This window comes from Prionailurus bengalensis, chromosome A2 (genome assembly GCF_016509475.1).
Source record: "Prionailurus bengalensis isolate Pbe53 chromosome A2, Fcat_Pben_1.1_paternal_pri, whole genome shotgun sequence".
Lineage (NCBI taxonomy): Eukaryota > Metazoa > Chordata > Mammalia > Carnivora > Felidae > Prionailurus > Prionailurus bengalensis.
Genome location: NC_057348.1, coordinates 98,502,641 through 98,523,695, shown reverse-complemented (window position 1 = coordinate 98,523,695; position 21,055 = coordinate 98,502,641). Strand labels below are relative to the sequence as shown.

At 39.2% G+C, this 21,055-nt stretch overlaps 1 protein-coding gene across 4 annotated transcripts in view; it reads right to left on the bottom strand.

Annotated features, from left to right (window-relative positions):
* Positions 1 to 21,055, bottom strand: part of DYNC1I1 (dynein cytoplasmic 1 intermediate chain 1) — a 319,773-nt gene that overhangs the window by 62,718 nt on the left and 236,000 nt on the right. For all 4 annotated transcript variants that reach the window (XM_043588924.1, XM_043588927.1, XM_043588926.1 and 1 more), the window contains 4 exons: positions 14,993 to 15,139; positions 10,707 to 10,820; positions 8,092 to 8,225; positions 4,480 to 4,624 (listed from right to left, as the gene is read on the bottom strand). In XM_043588924.1, the coding sequence (XP_043444859.1) occupies positions 4,480 to 4,624; positions 8,092 to 8,225; positions 10,707 to 10,820; positions 14,993 to 15,139 (540 nt within the window). The remainder of the gene's footprint in view (positions 1 to 4,479; positions 4,625 to 8,091; positions 8,226 to 10,706; positions 10,821 to 14,992; positions 15,140 to 21,055) is intronic.

Genomic DNA, 21,055 nt, shown 5'->3' with positions numbered 1-21,055 from the left:
ATGAAGTATTTGTTACTGTTGGTCATTCCTTCTCTTTTATTTTTTTTTTTAGTTTTTTACTATAGAAAATTTTAAATGCATTCAGAAATAGAAGAATATCAATATCCAGCTACAATACTTATCAATATGTCGCAATTTTATTCATCTATATCCACATGCTCTCCCTTCCCAACTGATTATTTTGAAGCAAATTTCTTACATCATGTGATTTCTTTTGTAAGATTTCAGTGTGCATCTCTAAAAGGTAAAAACACTTAAGATGATCAAAATATAATTATCACATCTAAAAATAATAATCCATAAATATCATCAAATGTTATAGTCAATTTTCCCATTTTCCTGATAACCTTCCACTTTTTTCAAAGGGTTGCTTGTCTGGATCAAGATCTATACAGGATTAGTATTTTAAGATTGGTTGAAACATCTCAAGTATTGTTTGGTTCTATTTTGTTTTGATACATAGTTTCCACCTCCATTTCTTTTATTTTCTTTGAAAAAAAGGTTTTCAAAGAAAATGTTGCAGAAAGGAGATCAGCTGTGCCATAGATTTCTCCACAGCCTTGATTTGACTGATTCCATCTCTGTAGTATTATTTAGTATTTAGCTTATTTATCTCCAATTGCTTCTAAATTAGAGATCTGGTGGATCGATAGGATTTGAATTTTATTTGGGGGACAAACCTACTTCAAAAGAAGTATTCTATACTTCCATAACTGTGAAAGTTGTTTCTATTTTTATAATGTTATCAGCAATAATCATTACCTAAATCATTAGAGGTTCCAGAGTGGTGATAAGCAAATCTTATCTTCCTCTATTAGCTGGAATATTTCTAGAACATAACTTTATCAATTGTTTAGTAGCCCTGACATACAAATCATATAGAAAAGACAGAATAAATGTTTAAATCTTTCAGAATAAATAATTGATTCTTTCTTTAATTTCCAAAATATTGAATTTGTTCCCCTAAAATTCTCCAAATATGACTAATGAGGTTTTTTCCCCCTTTTTTCAGTATTATTATGAACTCATGAATCTATTACCCTTATTGATATTCTTTGGACAGCAGAAGCTTATTCAAATTGGCTGCTAAGACCTTTGACAAGAAACATGCAGTGTTTGGTAGCTTCCTTGATTTCTATTATGATGAAATATTCCAGCTTCATTTTATACATTTCCTGCTCCAGATCTAGAATCAGTAATTTCTTTTAGAATCTCTGGTTTCTTTTAGTGAAACTGGTATTTAGAGAGCACAATCTGGACACCAGGAGTCTCATTGCTATTGAATTGCTCATTGTTTCTGGACCTTTTTGGTAAATAGAGCTTTGAATATGTATTTTTTAGATTTAAAGGTTTTTTTTTAAACATTTATTTATTTTTGAGACAGAGAGAGAGCATGAACAGGGGAGGGTCAGAGAAAGAGAGAGACACAGGATCTGAAACAGGCTCCAGGCTCTGAGCTGTCAGCACAGAGCCCGACACGGGGCTCGAACCCACAGACTGTGAGATCATGACCTGAGCTGAAGTCAGACGCTCAACCGACTGAGCCACCCAGGTGCCCCTATATTTTTTAGATTTAAAGGTAACATACACCACAAGTTTTTACTGATGCATACAACCTGTCTTCAGGATTACTACAGAGATTTTACTCAATTCATGCATTTGTATCTTCTTTCAACCCAGCTGATATCACTTTTCAATGACACAAATGCAGCCATTTCATTTATCTCATGATACAAATACAATGGTATGAGAGTAAAGTAACAATACAACCACCAGCAATGTGAGTATGAAAAGTAGTTAAAAATTTTCATCGAGTTCCTGTTATCTTTAAAATATATCCTTTTCGGGCTGTAGAGTCAAAATACAGGATTTTAAAGTCACTTTGAATCATTCCATACTATAAGGGTTTGCTTCCCATTTGAACCACAGTAAGGGTGATTCATTTCATGTTACTTCACATTTTTTAGGAAACACTTTTAAAATTTATTTCATTTTGTAATTATGAAAAATATTTACATTGTTCCCAAACCAAAAGTACACAGTATTTAAAAAAAAAAAGTATAGCTATTCTCTTTGTTTCTTTCAGCCTCCTGCCTCCCTATGAGTAATAATTTTGTGTATATATGTCTATCATTCCAACATCTTAAACATGTATAAATATTAAACAATGACAATGTACTATTTATACTTTTCTCCACCTTACTTTTCTCATTTAAAAATACATCCTAGGCACCACTCCATACTAGTATGAAGAAACCTTCTGCATTTCTTCCTCTCCTTGAATGGTTCTCTCTTGTGTGGATGTTCACTACTTTTGATTTGTCCTGAGCCCTACTGACGGACTCTTGGGTCCTTTCCAGTCTGTTGCTATTCAAAGTAGCCTTTCAGTGAATCTCCTTCTGCAGATGTCTTTTCTTATTTTTGCTAGTATACCTTTGGCATAGATTCCTAGAAGCAGGAATTGCTCTAACAATGAGCAAATATGCATGGTGAATTATTTTTTATATATTACCAAATTCTTCTCTCCAGTGTTGTGCCATTTTCCATTTGCACCAGCAATGTATGAGAATGGCTGGTTCTTTCTGTCTTATCACAGATTATATTGCTTTTGAATTTTTGTCAGTATGATAGCTGAAAAGAAGTTTCTCAACTTGGTTTTAATTGAATTTCTCTTATAGGTGAGTTGTTTTTCTTACAGTTGAGGCCAATTATGTCCTCTTCTTCTCTATTAATACCCCAAAGTTATAATTTTTCCCCCTATTTCTTGGGTTGGTGCTCTTTTAAAAATTTTTCTTTTTTAACGTTCATTTATTTTTTGAGGGACAGAGCATGAGCAGGGGAGGGGCAGACAGAGAAGGAGTCACAGATTCCAAAGCAGGCTCCCGGCTCTGAGCTGTCAGCATAGAGCCCAGTGCGGGGCTCGAACTCATGAAATGCAAGATCATGACCTGAGGTGAAGTCAGATGTTTAACTGACTGAGCAACCCAGGTGCCCCAAGGGTTGGTGTTATTTTAATCTTCTTTTCTAGTTCTTAAACAGTCCTGTTTTTCTGGATCTGCTCTTCACATTTATTTTTTTTAAGTTTATTTAAATGATTTACTTTGAGAGTAAAAGAGAGAGGGAGAGAGCATGAGCATGCAAGTGGGGGGAGAGGCAGAGAGAGATAATCCCAAGAAGGTTCTGCACTGTCAGCACGGAGCCCTATGCTCCATGCCCTATGCAGGGCTCAAACCCACAAACCATGAGATCATGACCTGAGCCAAAGTCAAGAGTCAGATGCTTAACTGACTGAGTCACCCAGGCTCCCTGTTACTCTTAGCATTTCTTTTAAAATACACTCCTTGGACTATAATAATGATTGCTATTCTTTTTTTTTTTTTAACGTTTATTTATTTTTGAAAGACAGAGAGTACACCTGCACAAGCAGAGGAGGGGCAGAGAGAGAGGGAGACAGAGGATCTGAAGTGGGCTCTCTGTCCCAATGCAGGGCTTGAACTCACAAACCCTGGAATCATGACTGAGCCGGTCAGATGCCTAACTGATTGAGCCACCCAGGTGCTCTGTGATTGCTATTCTGACTGCTACTAAGTACGTACCCGCAGCCGAGAGGTCTCCCTCTGCTTCCGTCCCACATATCAAACCGTCTGATGGAGATCATGAATCGTGCCGCCCAGGAACCTTAAATTTAACCCGCACAATGCTCTTTGCCGACGCACCCTTCCTCTAATGTCTCCATGCAGTGAATGCCTTGATAGATGAGCACAGATTGCTAGTTGCTCTAGCCATAACTTGGGTTTTTTCCTGATGACTCCCTCTCTCACCATCTTTGTATCAGATCAGTCACCAATTTCTGTTGCCTGTACCTTATAAACAGTTCTCAAATCCATCTGTTTCCTTCCACCCCAAACTACTGGTTTATGCTGCTTTCATTTATTCCCTGGACTACTGCGCCGTTCTTTTAGATGGTCGTTCCTTTCTTGGCTATCAAACATGGTCAGAATTGCCTTTGAAAGCACAACTAATACAGTGCCATTTGCCAGCTTAAAAGCCACCAAGGGCTCAAAAAACAAACAAACAAAAAACCCAAACCCCCAAACCAAAACACAAAGTCTCAAGTCATATTTCCATAAGTACATATGCATGTAAGTCAGTGCTTACAGAATCCACACTAAACTGCTACAAGAGCGTCACCTCTGGGGAGAGGGCTCAGATGGTAGCACAGGAGGGGATGTTGTGGGCAGGATTAGTGTATTAGTGTTAGCAAAGAAGGATTTCCATTTTATTATTATTTGAACTGTTGGGATTTTTCCCATTTAGAATGCTTTCAAGTATTACTTATATATTTTAAAATAAATAAAATGGATGGAGAAACTGAGCTTTTAGCTCTGAGGCAGACTGCGCTCACCAGCAGGCTGTGAACAATAAAATTGTCCTCTTTGCCTATGTGTTACCTGAGATCTTAAATCAGGGTATTCTTACCTTTGTGGTCCACAGTTTGACGGTCCAGTCAAATGATGACGTGACAAACAGGTGTGAAAAGTCAATTGGGCCCACAGCCATGTGGCAGTTAATTCCAGTCACTGGCCCTTGGTGACCTTCAAAGACCTCACCAATACCTGCTTTGCTGCACGAAGACCACACATGAATAGAATTTCAGTGACCTCTGCAAAGCAGCGATTAGTTAAAAAAAAAAAAAAAACAAACCAAACTTGTCTCTGCATGATTACTTCTCTGTAATTTAGAAGAACAACCATAAACCACCAAAAATGAAACCACTTTCACAGTTATCTTGAGAGAAGTAAAATTCTAGACTACTTTTAATGATTAAAAAATAATATGGAGCAATATAATCTTTTTAACCTTCACAATTTAGTATCAAATTTTGGCATTTAAAATTCCTTTTTTAGAAGTTTCTCAAATCCTATCATCGTTGGTATAGCACATCAATGGAAAACATACATACCTTTTTATCTCAGAAGCTTTCATATTTATTTAATAAGACTCTTATGATGACATTGGGCACACATTCCATTTTAACTCCTTTGGGAACCCCATTGGCTACAAAACTCCACATATCCTTGTATACTTGCATTTATCTTTTCAAGGGAATTTCTTAAATAAAGTTGACTATCTGAAAAGGTGCTATTTTGTGGAACCCCTTGCCCACCACAATATGATATGCAAAACTTCAATGTGATACTTAGAAAATTATGTTTTTGCTAAAAGAAGTTTTCAAGTCTATGAAATATAACTTCTATAAGGGCTGGTGCCTGTTTTTTCTTGTTGCCAAGTGTTTGGCATATAGTATGTGCTCAATAAATATTTGTTGAAAGAAACCATAAAGGAAAATAGAGAAACATAGGCCTTCCCTCCCCACCCACCAAAAAAAAAAAGAAGCACACTTGAGAAGTAGTGATACACATTTTGAAAGTTATCCGAGGACATATGTCGCTTATTTAACTAAGCTGGGATTATTTCCAGCCCTGTTATCACACAGTAGTCTGCACATAATCATACCCACTTAAAAAATATACCAGAAATTCTGGATTTTAAAAATCCATGTGCATGAGGTTATAAATATGACAAATACTTAGGGATTGTGGAATCTAAATATTATGTCAAGAAGAGCGAAATGAATTAAGTTATTAAAACATTTGCGTTTCTGGAGCACCAATAAATGTCAGTGTGCTCGGCAAAATCTGAAATCATGAGAAAATGCTACAGTGCATGTTCCATGTAACAGGCACTCAAAAATTATTCCCAGTGAAACTGCTAACAGCAGTTCCACACGTGATCATTTAAACTGTTCTAAAGAACACGAGGAACTGATCTTTGAAGTGGCCCCTGGTGAGACTCCACTTGCTCTTAACAGCATCCTGAAAGAGTTTATAGGGTGCAAAATGAGGACCTTATTTAATTTATGGAAGTGGATTTTCACCTTCTCTATGTTAGTTGAAATATAGAAATCTCCCACCACTTCCCCGTAGCCCTATGTGACCCATTTAAAATTACTAAGTCAAATTTTTGCTATGTTACAACTTTATTAAGATCTGTATTTTATATTTCAGATGGATGGACCAATGTAAGAAGCAAAATCAAGCTCGTTGTAAAAAGATTTGTGGTTTTTACCTTGGGTACCCTTCTTTGGAACCATAGTGCATATTCTGATTGTGCTTAAAAAGGACAATAGCCACAGAACAAAAATGTTCATCATGTAAAACAGTATTCACATTAGAGAAACTAAAAAAGAAAAAAAAAAACCCTGAAGGTTATCAATGAACATGTTCTGTAGCCTTCAGATAATTAAGGTCCTGAATTACGCCACCGGAACCTATATGCCTGTTGATTCTAATAAATGTGTAGATAGACCTGTGACTCCATAGTTGGTCCACAGCACTCTCTGGGCCTCTCTCATGCCATGTATGACATTCTACCTGTATGGCAGATATTTGTGCATTTATCTTTCCCACTATCATCACTTTCTTGAAGGCAGAAACCAGGTTTAAGTAATGTCTGCGTGCCTGGAAGCATCGAACGATGCGCTTTGTTCAAAGTAGGTGTGCTGCGAATGTTTGCATGAATGAACAATTTTATCAGATCTTTTTATGCTCTCATAAAACCTTAATGCATGGTTTTCGTCAGTTTTATGGGCATGGAACCATGAGGCATATCTTCCTACTCATCTTTAAATCATGTGAGCAGGGGAAATACTGCTTGTTGCTATGTGTAGAACAGTAGGAGCGTCACAGCTCATATTGTGTGAATGGAAGAATCACATCACTTATCGCTTCTACAAATCACAAAAACACAGGAGTATAAACTTGGAACAATTTCTGATTTCTCATTAAATCTAAATAGCCTGGGCTGAGTAGAAGAGATGAAAAATCAATTGAATTAGAACTCCTAAAGTGAAAGAAAATTAAGCACCAGGGCGAACACAGCGAACCTTTCAAGAGATGGTGAAGCCACTCATTAAGCCTTGCATGCAATTTTACAATAATTCTAATTATTGGATTCTACTTCATCCTGATGGTTTTCCAGGGGCATCTGCCGATCTCTCAACCAAGGCCGAATTCTTATCACTTACAAACTTCATGGTGACTTGTATCTCATACCATTCCAGCCTCCCTGAAGGGGAGGAAGAGCCCCAAGGCATTTCTCTATATTATTTGGGGACTGTCATTTCTCTATGCTCCATATAGATTTTTAGCTCCTCACATACCATGTGTCAGGCCCCGGGCAGAAAATCAATGATGAAATGGAAAGAGTTTAGTAAGAGAAAAATGGCAAATGAATGAATAGTTGAAATAAAATGCAATTAATGGATTGTAGAAGCAGGTATAAAAATATACAAAATAACAAACCTATCTTACAGCCCGTGGTCCCATCTCATTTATTCTACTTACATGTTCTCTATAGTACTATCATCTTAAGCCACATATTTCCTTGTGTATTAGTTTATTGTCTTTCACCCTCAATCAGAATATGATCTCCACTTCTGTTTCTTTCCTTACCGCATCTGCATGATGCAAACGTGCTGGGCACATGGAAGGTTCTTAGTAAGAATTCCTTGAGGACATGAGTGAATGAAAGGAATGAAAATTCTGTGAAGCCGTAAAGGAGGAAGTGGTTTTGTCTGCTTAAGAGAGTCAGGAGAGGCTTCAGTGTGGAAGGACCTCTGCTCTGGCTCTTGAAGTCCAAGGAGTTAATCAGGCCAAAAAGAGAGAAGTGCCAGACCTGACGGAAGAAATGGAGTGTGGGGACATACAGAGGTGTGTGGGATAAGCAATATTTGGGGGCTGTCATCCCTGGTGTGTGCGTGGCTGCTGCCTGAAGGCTGAGGCTTGCAAGGCTCTTACATGATATGCTAAGAAGCTTGGACCTTTTTCCTCAAGGCCTGTGAACCATCCTAGGCTCACTGTGGTTAATGATCAGAGCAGATGGATGCCATAAGGTAACAGAAACTTGAGGTATGCTTTGTATGCCTGCAGATATCGCCTTTCTCATAACGCAAGGTGGTTATAATCCAGAATGCGATAACAGACTTTCGGAAATGAGAAACACGTCATCAGTAAGAAAACACAAAATCACCTTCCATGACGGCAGGCTGTGTAGACCGTACCCTCCTCACTGCCAACCACGAAGTTATTGACGTCTCCCGTCGGGAAAGCCATTCCGGTAACAGCCACAGGCTTGGACTTATTGTACACCAGCTCCATGCTCTCCTACCAAAACACGGCGTGGTTATATTCCTTCTGTCAACTCCTTGCCATGCCAAAGACAGCATGGAAAAATCATTTGGCTAAGTCGTCTGTTTGCTTTTCACACAGCGTTACAAAAGACCCTGGCTGTGCCAGAAACCACGCTTTACTGCCCCTGACATTCATGCTTCTGTGTATCTCTGGTTTCAGGCCGGCTGGATCTCATCAGCGTGTGCTGCTGCTTCTTAAGTCAGGCAGAGATGACAGGTGAGAATTTCAAAACTAATGGTGCAGAAACTAAAGATAATACTGTAATGGTTACACTTGTCAGCCCCAGGCTTTAATAAAACACACAATACCCTTGTATTTACAAACATTTTCAAAATCAATTGTTCGTGAGAATACACGTGTATTAATATCAGATGTACTAAGCATATTGTCAAAGCAGGATTGTGTGTCCTCCATGGACTAAAACCAGAAAGTTGTCACTCAAGTCATAAAAAACAGATTTCAAAGGGGACACGATTTCATGAAGGGCAACCGTTGGGTGTATAGGCTATATGCCTACAGAGGACGGTATTTAAATAAGTCTTTAAAATAACAAAGGAAAGCCTTTATTTTATCTAAGATTATTTTCAAAATCAGGAATCCATGTATCTTAAGAGACATTCTGCTGAATGAAGTTTAATGACAGTGAAGAGTAAGTAAGTGTAACCAACATCCCTAAATGTTTTTGGCTATTTACATCAAAACAGCCTACTTTGTGTACCTGAAGTAATTTTAAAAACTCATTCTAGGGGATCATGCCATTATAGTTGCTAAGGAGTTTAGTCTTTTTGTGCAAACGAATAAGCCAGGTTGTCTTAGCCAAGGAGTCCAGAAATTGGCTGCGTGTGCTAACGGTCTGGGTAGATGGTGTGGTCATGTGACATGCTCGCAGTACATGAGATCCACACACATAGTGAGCGCATCAGGGAGGGGGCATTATGACAATACAGAAAACGGAACCATCCAGTGGTCTGCTCCATTGCTAAAATTAGCAGCAGGAAAGGTACGGTCTCTCGGTCACCCACTTGGAACACAGAGGGACCAGGGTGATGACTGGATGCTGTCTGCTTGCCATCCATGGATATACCATGAAGCTTTCAATCTCTGTACCAGGACAGGAGTCTGTAGGCATGCTAAAATTAATAAGAACCATCTTGTATCCCCTGTACGACTGGTTTTAACTTAAACAAGTACACATTTAAGCAGCCAAATGGGCAATTAAAAATTCCTAACTAGAGGGTTCACTCTTATATCTGTTTGTAATCTCCATGCTTTTAAAAGCAGAGAACATATTGCTGAGAATTTTAAGACAAAGCTATAAAATACCCACACACAACTCCCAACTTGTATAATGGTAATGCTTAGTCAGAATAGATGAACTTAAATAGTAAGGAGCCTATTAGCTCTCTCTCCCCCCACCCCAAATTATAAAAAGAATTTACTTAGTCTTAATATTCTCCACATCTGTATTTTTGGAGACTTATAGGAGGTTGTTTATGGTTTCCACATTTCCTTATGTGTCTTGAAACTCCAATGTCTTCGAAAATTGGGAGGCAGACATTCTAGGGTCATTATTCCAGGAAAGGGAATAGGAATGTTAAAATTTCGAATTATCTCCTAGATATGTTTATAATTTTCCTGATGTTTCCTCACATTTTTGTCAAAGTCTCTAACAGTAAACTCCTCTCTGTGTTTTTAGTTGGAGGACAATGAACTATGTTTTTTCCCATAAAGAAATGTGGACAGAGTGTGTCTATGCATGTGTGTATGTGTGCATGCATGCATCTTGAATACATAGATATATTCTGCAAGTTGCATTTCGATGGCTCCCTGCAGTGGTCTCTTACCCTTGTGCTTATTTGTTTGGTTTCCATTACTGTAATCAGTAGTGGTTTGGACGTTTTGGAACATTTTCATTTTCAACTTCTCATTTGTTGAGCAAGGAATGGCAGGAGCCATCCTAACAAACATTCCAGAGGAGAAAACAGATGGTTGGACAAATTCTTCATACACACAGGCATCCGTCTAGGCTAAGGATGCAAGCAAGGGCTTGGGTTTCTGTTTTGTGGGGATACCTTTCCTTCAAGGCAAGTGCCCTTAAGGGATTGCTCTGTTGAGCTCCAACTTCGTTTGCATTTGTTTAACAATGCTTTAGGGTAAGTACAATTCATACCACAGGCAACTTCTATAATTACTATGCTTTAAAATGGATTATTTCATTTTCACTTGAAACTGACCTAAGGATTAACGTATTACAATAATTACATGATTTGTGGTAAAGGAAATGGGTTTTGGCTTCGGGAGGAGACTGCTGAAAGCAGGCCCCACTCTTTCAAGTGCATCCATTGGTTTTAGCTCCCATAGGATGTGAGGGTTTGGCTTTTAGGAACTATGTTCCATTAGGCAAGTATCTCTTTTAGCCAGGATGCTCTTATGTGTAGGGGAAAACAAACCCACCTGTGGAGTTGAGAGCATGTCCAGGCTCCAGGAACACATTTTACCATCGGTAGAGACAGTGATGAGGTTATGAGCATTCTGGGTCCCAACAACATTTACACAGTACACGGGATGCTGCAAAAACATAAACATGGAGGATTAGACGCCAATCCAGGAGGAAATGCTTACGCTGAAGTGTCAAACACATTACTCTAAAACAAGGATTAAAGGGTGACATAAGCCTACAATAATACAAGCCTCAGGTCATTTGCCACTTTTGATTTGAACCTGATTTCTTTCTAAAAGCTCTGGCATCAACATGTAGTAGTGGAAATACTTACCAAGCTTCACCTTGCTCAGTCAGAGGCGGTCCAACAGAGCCGAAGGAAGCTGCAGCCAATGATGACTGATGGGGCAGAAGCAGCACATAGTTTGGCTTCTAAGCTCACCATGAGTGATGAAAACAGACAGCTTTCAAAAGAGTGGAACTATTGACTTTTGGAAGGAATATGTGTTACTAAATCTGGAGTTTAATGCATTCTAGTCACCGTGCCAAACATTTGTTAACATTCTTTGTAAAAAGTGGTTAATATTCATCAGCCTCTTTAATTTGAGGGGGAGATATTGGTAGCGGGACTTACTGGCACAGTGCACCTTGTGATAAAATTAGGTTCTTTTATGTTACTGCAAAATCTAGGATAATGATAGATTTATTTTTCAAAATATCATCTGGGCTACTACGGAGGCTTCGATTTGGCCAGGACCTTGATAAAAGTCACTTATACATCCCGGGAATCATAAGCAAGATGCTCTTACCTCCTGTCATAACTCTAGCAGGCAGTCCCCACTCTGTAGAATCCTAAATGGTAAGCTAAAATCATTTGCAGCTGCACATTAAATACTAAATGGAAGGTTAGCATAAGCAGAACCTAGCAGTAATGTGGGTTAGATTTCAGGCAGTTTAGCCATCACGGGCCAAACCACAACTTAGTTGGTGACTCTCTGTGCAAATAGCTGACAGCCTAAGTCTTACTCTTGATGAGTTACTGTCCATAATACCTAGCCACAATGACAATGAAACAATCTTTAATATTGGAAAGTTGATATTATATACAGGATGGTTCCCAAACTATTATTATCATATAAACTCCTGGTCAGAAGGAGTCATAATAATCATCGAGGACAGCTGCTCATTTGTCTCCACCAAGAGGTGGATCCAAACTCTTCTGAAACACCTTTCTCAAGGGTAACCAGTTTTTTGCCTTGATTCCTGGGGAGTTCTTCTTTCCACCACTGGGGATAAAGAAAGCTCAAGGAGATACTTTAGTTCAGTGCCCTCTGGGATCCTACAGATCAAGTCCAAACAATATTTATAGACTGCTGTTTTCTCACCCCTCCCTTCTAGTCTTATCTAACTCAGACTAATCATTGCCAATTCCTCCAATGGTTCTCAAGTACCTGGCTTTCAGGCTTTCAGTTCCCTCCTCATCCTGGTCACTCTGTTTTGAATATGTTATATTTTGTCTGAGCTCCTCTTACAGTGAAGTTATGAGAAAGAAACACAAATGTCGACCTATATTCTGGCCAAGAGAATATAGAAATCTAGGGAGTGTTGAATTGTCACCTCTCATATGATAAAAAAGTACACCAGTGGTATTGTATGCTAAGATTACATTTGCTTTTTTGGCAACTGTGTCATCCTCTCTTTTACCATGCTGATGGGCATCCAACTAAATAAACCCCTAGGTCTTATCCACACCATATTCCTGCAGAAATTTTCAATCAGCCTTGGTGGATATGGACAGTGGTGAGTACAGCAGGGATCTGAAACTCAATGGTATCTTGATCAGGTCTCTAAATTTCAAGAGGACCGACTGGTTGTGGGACTGTGGACAAGGGTTTTTCCCAAGCCTCTGGTGTGTGCAAAACCTGCAGCAGTAAGCATTCAAACTCAAGGCCCAAGTCACACAGCATTCAAATCAACTAGGAGAATGGAGGAAACAAATTCTCACCTAAAAACAGCAGACAGAAGAATGGAAGGGGAGGTCCAAACACTGTTATGAATCTGAAATCCACCTAGTGTTTTTCAGCAAGAGTCCAATGGGGTTTCTTTGTTAACCACCAAGCATCAACGCAAAGCACTAAAATCCTAGTGGACTGGGACTCCTAAGGGTGCATATAGAAGGGAAAGGAAAGCATCTAGAAGAATGTATAGAGCCAACTGCCTGGAGTAAGAATGTGCATGGTAGCCCCTCCCTGGCTTTAATCAGTACTACTGGCCTGTGCTTTCATGAGTAATAAAACTTGGCTTAAAAGAAAAGAGAGAGATGTAAAGAAACCAGAAGTAGACACGTGGGCATGCCTACACACACACACATACACACACACACACACACACACACACACAACTCTATTTAATGGAAAGAAAAAAACTCAATGCTACAGCTCATTTTTCCAGTATAGATGCCAGATTGTTTTTATTTATTTAAGGAATAAACTTACTGTGTGGCAGAAGGGTTTTGCTTTAATTAGGATTTCCTGTTGTCCCAAATGCATATGTGTGGTGGGTGTGAAAGGAAATTAGTAATCTGTGGCAGGCCTCTTTTTCCTTAACCACTTTTGATCCTGGTACCAATCAGCCAGGCATTAGTGGAAGTTGAAAGGCAGTCACAAAATTAACTGTGCCCTTTTAGCTACGGATTCAACAAAATGCAGCAAAAGAGAAAAAAAGGTTTTCTTTTCAAACAGAAATATGTTACTGTTTGATAATAATAGTATTTAATTTTTTTTAATGTTTACTTATTTATTTTGGGGGAAAGAGAGAGAGAGCGAGAGAGAGAGCTCTCACAAGTGGGGAAGGGTCAGAGAAACAGGGAGAGAGAGAATCTCAAGGAGGCTCCATGCTGTCAGCGCACAGCTCAATGCCAGGCTCCATCTCACGAACAGTGAGATCATGATCTGAGCTGAAAACAAGAGTCGGACGCTTAACCGATTGAGCCACCCAGGTGCCTGATAATAATCGTATTTTAGCTGTGATGATCATATCCTAAGTTACTTGAAAAAGAAAGCTTAACTCTTTGGAAGAGCTCCTGGATTTGGATTTTCCCCAAAAGCTTATTGCTCTAACGTTTGGATTTATAATATTTGCAATTTCACAAGATAGGCTCATAAACACACCAGATATGCACATACAGCCAGGAAGAGGATTCATGCTACTTGAGCAAACACCTGCATCAAGCCATCTTCTCCTGGGTCACAATTTTCTGTTATTAGTTTGGAGAAATGGGGTAGGCAAGAGCAATTTTCCAAGATTCCCAAGAACTAGTTTCACCTGCATGTGTCTCAGACCCAAGTCAATCAGAATTAGGGCTGACTTGGTATTTGTCACTTCCCATTGTCAATCTTACAAGAATGGAAGAATTTTCCTCTCCATGGTCTTAGCTAAAGCAGCTCCAGTCCTTTTTTAAAGCTAGAATGGTTTTGAGGCCAGCTGATGAAACAAATGAGGTGACCACATTAAGGAAATTGAAACAATAGTAGAGCTGTATTTTTGGGCATAATTTGGGCATTTCAGAGAAAGAACATCAGTTACTCTGAATGTCAAGGTAGCAAGGATTGATGGAGACATGCCTGTCTTCTCATTCCTCCTAACAACTGCTAAACACACCTGTCATTCTCTTAAAGGAAATGACAGAGTAGTTGTCTTATGAACACTATACTGAACCTCTTCTGCTAAATTGTGGGTAATGGTTTTGAGATGTTGACTTTTAACCCGAGGGATTATATTGTCACTGTAGACTTTACCGTTGAAACTTACAACCATGCATTCCAGAATTTAAAGTCATAGCACTCCCTCAAATCACAAATGGAAAAGGACTGTTGGCAAAAGTCCCGTATACCATCCCTCGACATGAAATGCTTACTCCTCAGGGCCCATTTGAAAATACGAGTTTCCATGTTATACTGTTAACGTGAAGGGTTACTTTACAGCAATTTCACCGATGCCTCTTCCAAAGTTTCTCCCTGTGTCTTTTTCAGTTTTAATCCATCCTCACCTCACCGATGGTCTTTGGATCCAAAGAGATCCTTTAGATGTGTGGAAACTTGTAGACCATTAAGAGATTTTTTTTTCCAAATTCAGTGCTTCCTTCGCCTACTTTTCACGCTGCTTTATTGGTCAGTCAGGTTACGGTCACTATAAATTACATACATTCCGGCTTGGAGTTACTGACCGCATCCGTACTTCCATCAGTCATCCCCTTACAGGGCTTGGGTGGCTGACAGGGAAGTGACAAAAGCTGACTTACGGTGTGTGCAGCAGCTGACAAGGGTGTCCTCTGCACTGGTGTCCTTCGATGACTGCGATTATCCCACAGGACAATCTGGCCCGAGTAAGTCCCACCAACCACCAAGTTGGGATGGAAACGAGCGAAGCACACTGACATCACAGAGGACTGGGAGGAGAAAGGGGGAGAAACGTGTACTGTGAAATGGTTGGAGAAGGCTTGTTTCTTCCTGAAGAGAAAACAGTTCATCACATCAACTCAACACATCCTGGAAAACAAAAAGCAGTTGTTAAATGCAAAATTAGTAGACCGTTTTGTACCTAAATGCAGACTTTTTTCTTGAGAAGGTTGGTCAACGGTTACCCCTTGAAACTTGAAATTTGATGTCCTGGCCATGTCCTCAAATAGGCATAAAACCTATCTTATGTGCATCTTTGTTTTGTGGTATGTAAAGCTTGGTTTGTGGACAGTTCTCATTTATCAATAAAATTGCATCAGAACAAATATTAATTCTCCACTAAAATCTTTACAAAGTAATTCTTTACTCTGAGGGCATGGCTACATGAAATTATACTATATACAGGGTTGGCAAAGCCTCAAGGACTTTGAGACGTGGTGCTTTTTTGGGATTTTTGTTTTTGGCTTAATGTAGACTTCTAGGAAGTATACTGACCTCAGACTGATCAACTGGTTCCTCCCTAAATTCCCTCACCTCCCATGGGCATTCTCCTGACCTTAATCCTGCCCACTTCAGACAATTCTTAATGTTATTCTTTGCCCTATTTTAACAAAGTCAGGAGTGGATTTCAGTCCAACTCTACCAGGGCCTGTCATAGCATCACGAATGTGGTTTTTGAAATTCCACAAAAGACTACTGGACACTACATTATATAGGAAATTACTTAGGACCAGGATACACTTAAAATCACGTTAAGTTGGCTGTTTCACATTTGTTAAAAAGTCTATTTTTATTCCCATAGAGCTTTCATGTTTGCATTTATTTATATGTGGAAGCAATTATTTTTAAGAAATGCATTTCATCCTTCCAATTAAGTTCAATGAATGACCTTGTGTATAAGAAAGGCACTGTACCAGGCATAATGGGAATACAAAGGTAGTCATTGCCCTCAACAAACTTGCGCCCTGATAAAGGAAACTAAAAAGCATGCATGCTGATGACCAAAACTGCATTTGCTGCTAGTTCATACGTGCTAGTCCAAGCCTTCATATGAAATAGAAAAGGGTGCCTCTTTGCATAGACATAGTCACGTGGGAGAGGTGCCTGCCATGGCTAGTGGAGAGTGAGGTGGATCTTTGTCCTCACTTGTCCCTTGGGTTTGATATCCTTGCACAATTTGCACACACAAGTGTGTGAACGTGATTCATGCCATGACTAAATCACAGCAGCATGCGTGTGTGTGCATGTATGTCTGTGTGTGTGGGGGGGGGGGTGAGTGTGGAAGATTAGCTGGGAGAGGGGAGAAAAGAGGAGAGTGGAAAGAGTGGATGGTTCAAGAGACCTCATGAATGGGAATGAATCACCCCTTGAAGTACAGGTGGAACACTCAGCACGTGGAGAGGAAAAGAAGCAGGCACTCCTGGGAGATGAGATGATAGGGAGAAGATTACAGGCACCCAAACAGAGGCTGGTGAACAGCCCACAGTCTTGTTTGGCTGGGAAGAAGGTTGCATGGTAGAGGCAGACGGTAGGGAATGTGGCTTAAAAGGCCACCCGGGCCAGACAAGAGAGGGCCTTGAATGGCAGGCACTGTTTGGAATTTTTCCCACGAGCAACAGTGAGAAATCACAGCATTCTGAAGAAAAATGGGAGAGGATCAAAGGTTGTAGCTGATAAGCCAGCAAAGTAGGAAAGTGAATGAAAAAACATTATGATTTTTTCCTGACTGGAAAGCTAGACATCCATTTCTAAAAAGATCAGATCGACTATCAACCTAACTCTTCCTTGTCTGAAGCAGCCTCAGCTACGCTGAGGTAGAATAAAGAATGCAGACTATTTTTCAGTGTCATGTTTTCCTAGTTTGAATGATTTTCAGTTCCAATTCCTTGAACACGATTAGATGGAGAACATGCTTGTGCCCCAATCTGGTTTTCATAAAGTTCAAGAATAACTCTCAATAATGATACTGAATTAAAGAAAAAGAAAATAATGCTGGTCAGCTTCTTGTTTTACACATCCCACAGAAACGATTCTTAGTTTTCAACTGATGAAATTCTTATGTTGTTTGAGCTATGTTGGAAACATTTTCTTTAAAGCTTCAGACTTAAAATTATCCAGGTGGTATCAGCAACTGAATTTACCAAAGCTCCAATCAATATGGATAAAGGAATACCATTAAATTAGGAAAATCTAGAACTCAACCACTTGATTGCTTTTGTGTTTGACTTAATTCCCAGCAAACACTGTTCCAAACTTTGAACAGTTTGCTAAGAGACTAAACTAGAGAAAAGTAAGCAGTGGATGTTCTTCTACGAAACTGAAACGCATAGTTGTCAATCACCTAGAATCCAACTCCAGGAAGTGAGAATGCTTTCTAATCCCTACTTTTTCATTCATTCACTTGTTTTTCATTCATTCATTCATTCATTCACTCATTCATTCATCAAACACAATGATGCCCACTGAGTACTAATGAAACCATTTCAAAAAATTTTAAATGTGATAAAAGCTCCCACTCTTGAAATCAGAATTCTATTTGCATTTGACAAAAAGTCAAATTCATGCTAAACAGAGTCACAATCCCTTAGAGCCCTGGAGTTCTGCTACCAGAGTCTACTTTGTTTTGCTGCAAATCAATCTTTACAACATCTCCATGAGGAAAAAGAGTAGACACATTTATTTTTATATTTGGAAGATTAGAAATGGAAGAGTAGTTATGTGATTGTCAATTTCACTTATATTTTAAGCTCCATACATTAATTATAATATGCATTCTACATATTATAGACTATAAAGGTTCAAAACAGATCTCCAGGGTATGCTACACTTGACATACTATCATTCATATGGAAACACTAAGGCAGTATGATCTCAATTATCTAGATGTAAAGTTTAAAATTTAGTCATTTCTTGAGATGTTTTTAAGTGCCCCAATGTTTGATGTAATGGTGACAAACATTTGGATGATTGACTGAATTTTTTTATTTTTCATCCGAATATTTAGGTTCTGTCAGTCACATGGAAACAGTCCCCTAATTGCAGAGAAAGCTCTTCTTATTTGGAAAGTCTGCATCAACCCCGAGGAATAAAGTCTTGGAAAAACCCCTGTGATCTCCTGCTCTTCGTACAGCTCCTGATCTACTTGTTGTTGCCAATGGTCTTGGAATTTATTGACTGTCAGCATAGACAGCAAAGGATGATATCATCCTGTCAGTTATATCGATTTGGTAAAGGGTAAAAACAGCATTCCAGAAGCATTGACTGACACTATTAAAATACGTGGGTTTTCTTGTTGTTCTCATTTGCACACTACATTTTCTGAAGACATATTTTATGGAAAACATTATCAATAATATTAATGTTACTTTAAAAAATGTCATCACTTTCCTAAGCATTTAAAATTTTGTAATTAATTCAGTTATTCAGGGTCATAATAAAGTGCTATTAAGTTGTATGGTAAATACAATTTAGACAAGCAAAATCAATTGAAAACAAGAAGCTTCCCTACCTTGTTATTCTTAGTTTTATAAGAATATGTAACTATATAGATATTTTTGGAGTTTTAACTTATTACTTATTTTATTTTATTCTTTAACATATAAGAGGCTTAGATTTATTTTGAGAAACAGCATATGCATTTAAACATTCAAATCAAGTAGTTTACACGAGTAGAAAAATAGTGCTAAAGTTGATGAGAATTTCTGGATAATGTTAATGTCTAATCAGTATAAGTTTTTCTGACACCACAGTCGAACGTTTTTATAAGGCTAGTGATTTCATCAATATGGCTCAGAAATATGATTAACTAGTTACTAGTACGTTAAAAACTTGATGTAAAACTGGTGAGTGTGACCTGATATATTCCAACACAGGTGACACAGAGACAGTATCACACCAGGAACCACTGTATCCAAGGGGGCAAGCACCACATTTTGATTATTTCTGTATCATAGTTCCATCAAATAAGGACAAGCAAGATTTTGAGACTATGTTTTAAGGATCAGGGCGTCTCTAGTGACAGGTTCTGGTTTCCTACGCAGACATGGCAGCCCAGATGGTCCTGGGGAAACTTTATTTTTCAATCTTGAGCAGACCGCATGGTTACTGGCCGTCCCCGCAAAGGCAGCCTCTTCCCCTATGCCTGTTGCCACACGTTCACTTGCACACGAGCTGACCCACTATAAAGGATTCCATACACTCATCATCTATTTCAAGAAAAGGCAGTTTGTGTTCCCCCATTCACAGGGTGAATTCAGAGACGAGACGGGTGGAGACGCCACTTTCAATGTCTCCCTTCACTCCCGACACACACAGCATCAATTGCAGTCGGCCCCAACCCCTCCTTCAGCAGCTCTGGGGGCTGTTTTCTATTTTATAGAGCTAATCCTGGCCAGTTGAGGGTCGGTACTTCCCCTTAACCACAGACCCAGATGCCCAGGGCAAACAGCCTCTGGTCACTGTTGGTTGGGCAGCTTGCTCCTTATGTTCACATTTGATACGGTTGCCCGAGTCCTTTTGTGTATGGCACCCTGCCCACTCCCCAGCCACCGTGCCTGGGTTGGTGGGGAGAGGGGTCCTGCATTCAAAAGCATCTCCTATTTCAAGTACCATCTCTTCTGGGGAGAGGTTGGTCCCAAGAGGGAATGGCCATATTGTTGCCATATGCTCTTTAATGGTGGCTGACATTTTATTTGCCTAAAAGTAAATGCTTAACTGTCAGAGGGCTGTGAGGCAGACAGATCAGATGCTTCTGGCTACTAGTGAGCTAGAATATATTTCTGCTAAGTACCTAAGAAACCCACAAAGATATTTCTTTTGTTAATGAAAACACGCATAATTAGAGAAAACTGCTGTCGAAAACCCCTCTTACAGGCAATCATGTAGCACCAGGGATCTGACAACATGGAAGGTGCGAAGGTGGTAAAGCCAAGACATGAGTCATGAATTGGGCACTTAACTTTAATTGAAATGAAGGAACGGGTCTCTTTTCCTTTCAGAGCTCTCTTTTCTTTTGCCTAAGTCTCTATCCCAAGGTGCACAGTTCATTCATCTAAACTCTAAGAGTGACCATCTACTGAAAGTTCTCACCCCATTAGTAATGGAAGTGCCCAGGAGCAATGACTAAATGAGCTTGCTTGCTACCTCTTGACTCAGTTTATATGAAAAAAAAAAAAAAAGCAGCTGATTTTAATATTTGATTTCCCAAAGATTAGGAACCTCTCATTATGATCATCTTTCCTATGATCCCTTGGGATTTTTGTACCTTTCAGTAGTGAGATGCTTCTGTGTACCAAGAGACAGACATGGACTGTGTACTGAGAATACAAATTTGGTGGACAAACCACAATGAGATGCCCACAAGGATGGCTATGATTTAAAAATGTTTGCATGTCAATTACACCTCAAAAAAGCTGGGGGTGGGGGGAACCAAAAAAGGGGGGAATACTAAACACTGGTGAGGATATGGAGAAATGGGAACACTCACACAATACCAGTAGGAATGTAACATAAGGCAGCCATTCTAGACAACATGCTGGCAGTTCCTGAACAAGTTAAACACAGAGTTAACATATGATCCAACAATTCCACTCCTCGGTATACACCTAAGATAACTGAAAACATCTGACAATGCAGAAACTTGTACACGCATGTTGATAGCAGCATTATTCATTATAGCCAAACAGTGCAAATAACCCAAGCATCCATCAACTGAGGAGTAGATAAATAAAATGTGGTAAATCCATACCATGGAATATTAATCACAAATAAAAAGGGACACAGTACTGATACAGGCTATAACATAGATGAATGTTGAAAGCATCATGCTAAGTGAGACAAGTCACAAAAGGCCACATATTGTATGATTCTATTTATACGAAATGTCCAGAACAGATTCATAGGGACTG